This window comes from Ipomoea nil, unplaced genomic scaffold (genome assembly GCF_001879475.1).
Source record: "Ipomoea nil cultivar Tokyo-kokei standard unplaced genomic scaffold, Asagao_1.1 scaffold0679, whole genome shotgun sequence".
NCBI lineage: Eukaryota > Viridiplantae > Streptophyta > Magnoliopsida > Solanales > Convolvulaceae > Ipomoea > Ipomoea nil.
The window spans coordinates 27,696-35,405 of NW_017617107.1; the positions used below are offsets into that span (position 1 = coordinate 27,696).

The window sequence follows — 7,710 nt, forward strand, 5'->3', positions numbered from 1 at the left end:
TTTGAGAGAATGTAATCAGTGACTCAATAGCTCAGCAGACAAGGCCAAATGTCGGTGGGCACAAGGGATCTACCCACTTTGCGCATAATCCCCATATTGCAGTTGCTGAAATTTGAACTTTGTTCTCCGTTTCCAAATATGGATTACTGAACCATTGAGCTAATCCCGTACAGGCAAGTGTATAGAATTTTCCTATAATTATATTATTACCTACAAGAAAAAAGAAACAGATATTTTTGTTTGTGATATTAAATCTAATTAAATTATTAACACTTATACAGCCTCATATATGCCAGTAGGACTAGTTTGGTGGTGTCTGAATTGGTGAGCTGTGATGGATCTGTGTTACAAGGAAGAGTCTCATTCCATTGAGTAAAAATAGTAATACCCATCTTTTCTTTCCAGGTCATATGGCCAAAAAGGAGGCAAAAAGGCACAAACAGTCATTACAAATATTATAAAAAAGACTCTGAAATGATTGAGTAATATAGCCAGTAAGCCATCCACTTTTGTTTTTTTTTTTTTTTTTAAATTATTTCTTAACACACTTTTTTTTATCTCTCCCAATAATGTTGTCTGTCCAGTAAATGTCAGTTTTCCTCCCAACATTACACATAGAATGATAGATCCTATCCTAGTAAACACCAAACTTTTCACAACATTCAGTTAATGCAATTGATATCAGCATAGGATCTCTCCTTTTTCCCCTTTTCTTGTTTTTTCCAAAAACATTAACCAAATTCACATTTAGATTTTAGACCGACATCTTACGTTAGACTAATCCTGAGTCCCCAGAATTCCTGTTCAAAAATTGCTGGAAAAGATAAATCGCGAGTCGCCCAAGCAGCCTTCTGGTCCGTCATAAAGTGTATGATGGTGAAAAGAAATGGAGTTTGGTGCTGAGCTGTCGGCTGGGGAGAGAATCTTGAATTACTCTCTTTGGGTGTCTGAATTAGAATGAAATTTGTCATATTTTTCACCTGATAGATATATTCTATGGAGAGTACTTTGTACAAAATTCTGAGCTCCCATCATCTTTGTTGTGTCATGCTAGCTCCCACTGCCTTTCTGCATCTGGGAATCTCAAAGTACTCTTGAGGGAACATCCGAAGCATAGATTAGTGTGCTGCGAAAAACCCGAGGAGTGACATCAGATCATCAGGATGAGAGTTTGATTATATTGATTTCTTGTTGTTGTTTGGGGAATAAAAAAGAAAGATTCTTAATTCAAGAATTGGGATTCCCAGAGTTCAGTGATTAGCATTGTTCCAACAAGCCATTTCAGAGGTTTTTTGGGATCTTTAATGTACTAGAAACTCCACAAGAAGCCATGTTGTACCTGGGATTCTCCAATCCAGAGGACCACCACAGCACTTGGGTGTTTTCTTTTGAATAATTATTGAAGCTCAGCTCAAGTACTTTCACTTATTGGGGGGCTCTGATCTTCAGCATTTGTGTCCAAATTGAATATATATATAATATAATACTTTTCATGTGTGGATATATAGTTCAATGTTCATCATCAGGCCAGTAGAAGTAGCTCAAGAAACCGATGATTTCTTCGATGGAAAGTTCAGTTGCAGCGGTAGCTGGAGGCGTCGGGGGAGCGTTAGTCCTGTTGGGAGTGATACTTTTTGTGTGTTTTTGTATGTTTCACTATAAGAGATACTCAAACAGGAATTCAGACACAGCTTCCTCAGATCCATCTGCAGTAGGTATGTTTGTCTGTGTTTTTCGATCTCATGTTTCACACACAAAAACAACAACATAGTCCAAAACCTAAGTGTTTTTCTGCTAAATTTCCAAGCATTACAGTGGAGCAAAAGAGGGAAGGAGGGTCGTCGGGCTCATCCCAAGCGACGACGAATCCAAGGCTGTTTAGGATGAAAGAATTGGAGCATGCCACCCGACATTTCGATGAGGCTAACCTCATTGGCTATGGCAGCTTTGGTCTGGTGTTTAAAGGCCTTCTTTACGATGGAACCATCGTCGCTATCAAGAGGCGCTCGGGTGCTCCCCGCCCCGAGTTTAGTGATGAGGTACATTATATTATGGTCCTGTTTGGTAAATAGCTGTTAGATGATTGCGTTAGAGCGTATGAATTGTAAAAATATGTTTGGTAAATTAGCTGTTTGGTATAATTTCTTAGCTGCATTTCCCCGAGATCGCATTCTAGGCCTAAATTCGTGTCGTTGGTAACAGGTGGCTCATCTGCCTATGGTACAACATAGGAATGTGGTTAACATTCTTGGATACTGCCAAGAGAATGGCTACCAAATGCTCGTTTTCGAGTATTTGCCAAATGGAAGTGTCTGCAGCCATTTGTATGGTAGGATTAGCTTTAATTAAGTCATGGATTCTGTATCTTGCACCACTATATGTCAAATGATCAGATTGGTTTTTGATCAGGAAGGGATTCGACAACGAAGCTGGAATTCAAGCAGAGGCTTTCGATTGCTACTGGTGCAGCTAAAGGTATTATATGATCATGTTGTCATATATTCTGCAAAGGAAACAACATGGGATATGATCATGTTTCACAAGAATGTTTGTTTATAGGTTTGTTTCATTTGCACGCCCAACGCCCCCCGGTTATCCATGGCAACTTCAACACGGCTAACGTGCTGGTCGATGAGAATTTCATTGCCAAAGTTGCAGATGCAGGGGTGTCTAGGCTGCTAGAGAAGATAGATGATGCAGGGCCATCTGAGGAGTCGTCGAGCCGGGCAAGCGTGTTTAGAGATCCAGAGTAAACCACACCCTATCTGCATTTCATTTTTGTGCCTAGAAATCGTTTAGCCTGAATTCTGGTGTTTATCAGGGCGGATCAGAACGGGGAAGGGAGCGATGTTTACAGCTTCGGGGTGTTCCTGTGGGAGCTGATAACTGGAAGAGAGGCTTCACATATAGATGGCTTGGGATCAAATGAGAGTATGCTTCATTGGGTAAGTAAAAGAGTTTCTTGATTGGATATTTTTTAGTAATAGTTCAAGATTTCATGAACCAAAACTTAGCATGGAGTATATAAATGAAGTAATCCTATTTAGTATCTTTTTGACCATCAAGAATGCCATATATATTGCATTGGAGTTAATTCCATTTTTGTTCTTAGATTTATAGGTGTTCAGTTCACTTTTAGTCAATTTTTTTCAAAACATCCATTTTGGTCTTAATATTATTGTGACATAACCATTTTTTTGTCCCCCGTCAACAAAATGTTTAAATGGCATTGAATACAAAGACATTTCGGTCTATTTAGTTTCAAGTGTTAATTCGTTTTCCTTTTTTGGTTCTAGATTTATATATGGCATACCATTTTTAGTTCTTTTTTTTAGAACATCCATGTTGGCCCTAGCATTATTGTCTCTAGTTCACAAGACAAATATGTTTAAATGTCATAAATGCTAGAAGCAATAATGCTAGGACCAACAGGGATGTTCTGAAGAAAAAAAAAAATTAAAAGTGAAATGATACATATAAATCTAGGATAAAAAAAATAATTAATACTTAGAATTGAATAGACCGAAATGTCGTCATTGTATTTAAATGATTTTGTTGACGAAAAATTAAAAATGGTAATACCACAATAATACTAGGACTCAAGAGGAATGTTTTGCCAAAAAGAAAAATGAAATTAGCTCATTTGCATTGTTTGCTATCATTTTAGTGATTGATTACACATTTAAATTATACACTTCTTCAACATTTCATATACCTTCTCAACCTACTGAAACACAAAGAACCAAAAAAACCAATAACGCCTCCACGTTCATATACTTTCTTAACCTACTGAAACACAAAGAACCAATAACGCCTCCACTAAGGCTTGAACTCATAATCTTCCAAATAGAAGTCCAACCCGAGTACCATTAGACCACATAGTCCTGGTGAATATGAATAAATAAGAGTTATTTGTCTTATCATGCGAGAATGCAAGACATTTCACTTGATATGACAACAGTAAACTCAATAATTAACCCATAAAAGGAATAATTATTTGTCTTGTCGAGCTAGACATCTCACTTGACATGAGATAGACATCTTATCTTTTTTTTTTTCTTTTTTATCTTTTTTTTTTTTAAGTACTATTAATCCTGTTATATGTAATATTTGTTCTTCTCAACCTACTAAAACTCAACGAGTTAATACCGTCTCCACTGAAAAGAGTCACTTCATATCGCATCTTGTAAGCTACATTTCAACGGTTATTAGAATCTAAACAAATAAATAAGAGTTGTTTATTTGTCAAATTGTTGATTTTTAACTAAAAGTTATAAGTTCTATTAGTTCTATTAGTCTTCTTGGTTTGAGATGCTTCAATCCACTATGAATAATCTAAAGTGGTTTAACTCTTTTGATCCGACTAAGATTACAAGACGATGTTTACCTAATGTTTCAAAATGCTAAAATTCAAAAAGTTGCTCAAAGTAGTTTTTTTATCAAATTTTTAAAAAAAGTCATTTTGCATGTAATCAGCTATCAGCTAAAAGTTAATTTATTAAATATTTTTTTACAATCAACTAATGATATCAACTAGTCAAACCCACTATTTACCAAACACTGTACCCCATTTGTTTTGAAAGATGGAAGTGCATCTTAACGAGGATGATTTGGTGGATGAGCGGCTGAAGGGGAGCTTCACGGCGGAGGGGATGGGGGATTTCATTAGGCTAGCGCTGAGATGCACCGGCTTTCCAAGAAAAGAGCGGCCGGCGATGGAAGCGGCGGTGGCGGAGCTGGAGACAATACTGGACAAGGAGATCAAGCGCACAACTGTCATGGGAGAAGAGGGCACTGCCACCGTTACTCTTGGAAGCCAACTCTTTACAAAATAAAATTAATAATTGTTTAATTTATTTCAGTAGTACTAGGAATATATTATATTATATTATTGGTGCCATCCATTTCATTTTTCTTTACATTATTTTAAGGTTTTCATAATGTTATTGTTGCCGTATTCGGTGGGCGGGTTTGAAGGAACAATCTCCTTCTATTCCCGTTATTTTATGATCATATTTTTTCTCTCCGAGTGAAAGGAAAGTGGTATTAATCAATTGTGTTTTACTATCTATGTGCACTTTTCTACACTTCAGCGAGGGAATTAGTTATTGTGATAATTATATTCATTATTGCACTTGTGAATGTTCATTTCAATTCCCTTTTGAGTTTTGAGTGATGAAGAAAATTTATAGTCTCTATTAAGACTTTTTTTTTTTTTTTTTTGGAGTTTTGAACTTGTATACTCTTAATTGATTCATAAACATAACAATAATCATTGTGTTTGAACTAAAAATTCATCGTGTCAATTCAAATTGAATGTTTATTAGTAACATTTGAACTAACTGTTCATCCACATGAGTTACCAACTAGAAAATTGTTCTATACCTTGACAAATGGCTTCATCTATTTGGAAATCAGAATGACTTTTGAAAATGAGTTATTTTTTTACAAAATATTTTTCTTTCTAGTGTTTTGTTGTATTTTAAAAAACTGTATCGATGTATTTGATTCATTTTTCATAAAATGAGTAGAATTGTATAATTAAACATTTACATTTTAAATATTCTAGACTCTGATGGGATTATCTACGCAGCTGCAATTCTTTATCATCTATGGAGGGTGCGAAATGGAGCAGTATGGGATGCATGCTTACCACTCCCAAAAAGGGTGGTAGCTATGGCCGAAGCCACCATGCGCACATGGCGACAAGTCCACGCCAATGCACCAAACAGAGCACTACCCGCCCCAACTGTTACCGGTACTGCCCAACGCAGCATACCCGAGCCGCTACCACCGCCTGCTGCCGACGCAACCCAGATTGCTCGAGCTACTCCACTACTGCCGGGAGCAGCACGCCACACCGTCCAGCAAAATCCGGAGCCGCCGCCACTACCTCATGGTTCTACACAACGGCCGAGCAAGTGTTATGTCGTCGCAGGCTACCATCATGAGACAAACTCAGCTACGGTAGGAGCATTACTCATGGACGCGGACGGTCGTTTTGTTTCAGCGTACAGCGCGCCCTTACCTCATTGCTTCTCCCCACTTATGGCCGAGGCATATGCATGTAAGGAGGCCCTGTCTATGGTTGCGTACGCGTGGAGAACAGTCTATTGAGCTCTATACAGATTGTCAGACTCTTCAGAGTTCTTTGTCTTCAGCAGGTCCGCCGCCACGATCATATATTGGCTATGCTATTGATGGATGCAGACACTACATATCTACCTTTGCATTTTGCCATATTAATTTCATTCCTAGATTGCAGAATTATTTAGCGCACAGTTTAGCTTCTACAGCATTTGAGTACAATACGGCTATGCATTAGGACATTGTCCTGCCTGACTCTATTTCAGTTTATCTATAAATACAACTCTATTGGCTGACCTTAAAAAAAAACATTTAAGTTGTTCTTATGAAGTTGGAATTCTAAAATAATGCCCACATTTTATGTCTGGTACATCCAAAATGCTTGTTTATTTTTGTAAAATAAATAATTTGTGTAAAGCTTGGTAGGCTCTTGTATAAATAGTGGTGTAAACCCACTTCCCAAATCAATGTGGGACAAAAGCTTCTTCAAAACCTTTTCCCTTCACTTTTCCAACTCAAATGGATCTACTTTGAGAATCAATTCCTCATTCACCCGGCCATTATCCGTTTTGAGCGTACAATAAATCAATCTCTTCGTCTCACTACGAAGAACCCGAATCCACTTTGACCCGACCCTAATCGGATGTGGACCCCACTATTAATTGTATCACAAAATAGCCACTTATTATGTAATTTTATGTCATTTTAAACTATTTTTTCCAACACATAATATTATCTTTTAGTATTTACTCTACTCATGTTATTAGGGATAACAATAGGAATGTAGGTACCTATATGTTTTAGTCATTTTCAAATGTGAATCTAAATACATTTTTTTTTAAATTATCAAATTAATTACAAATGAATATATATTGCATATACCCATTCCAAACTTGATTGACACTACAATATAGTACTTGAATCATCTTGAAACCTACTATACACACTCAAATGACACAATCGGATGCAGGGATTCACTACTACCTCAACATATTTCAAACTCGACTATGAACTACTCAAACCAATCCTAATACTGTTATGGAGGTCTCGCACTTGGAATTATTGTATACATTCTCACGCATGGATAGTATTCTTATTGTCCAAATTAAAATTCAAAAAATAACACTCAAAATTTTAAATATTCAAAAAAAAATAAAAAAAGATAGATATAACTGAATTGATCTAATGTGCACACATGACCACACTACTTGATATTATTGTTACCTACCACTAAGGATAGCATTATTTATAGGTTTAAATTAATATAAACAATCGATAGACATGTAGGTTTAAATAACTGCGTATTTTCACATTTGGAAAATAATATGAAACACAAATGTTGATAAACATGTTTTCTAATGGAAAAAGAAAAATAGAAAATTATTTAAAAAAAATGAAATAGAAAAATGCACTAAACAGGTCAGACAATATAATTTATTGTTGATTTTTTGTCTATTCATTTCTTTGTGAGTGATAAAGGAAACTCACACGATAATGTGTACTGAATAAATCTCAACATATATAATATTTCACAAATTATACAAAAAGTATGAAAGTTTAACCCCATGTACTCAGCCATTCCTTTTTAGGCTCTATACATTGTTTTTAAAATGTGTCTAAATG

General features: G+C 36.1%; 1 protein-coding gene across 2 annotated transcripts; it reads left to right on the forward strand.

Annotated features, from left to right (window-relative positions):
• Nucleotides 1-549: 549 nt before the first annotated feature.
• Nucleotides 550-5,064, forward strand: LOC109174965 (proline-rich receptor-like protein kinase PERK3). Of its 2 annotated transcripts, none has more exons than XM_019324213.1 (7): nucleotides 550-1,715; nucleotides 1,816-2,039; nucleotides 2,203-2,329; nucleotides 2,410-2,475; nucleotides 2,560-2,749; nucleotides 2,822-2,945; nucleotides 4,584-5,064. In XM_019324213.1, exons 1-7 carry the CDS (start codon nucleotides 1,553-1,555, stop codon nucleotides 4,833-4,835), a joined length of 1,146 nt encoding a protein of 381 aa, XP_019179758.1. In that variant the 5' UTR covers nucleotides 550-1,552; the 3' UTR covers nucleotides 4,836-5,064. The 2 variants fall into 2 exon arrangements, with proteins under 2 accessions (XP_019179758.1, XP_019179759.1); XM_019324214.1 differs by having other exon boundaries at nucleotides 561-1,715; nucleotides 1,808-2,039.
• The last annotated feature ends 2,646 nt before the right edge of the window (nucleotides 5,065-7,710 follow it).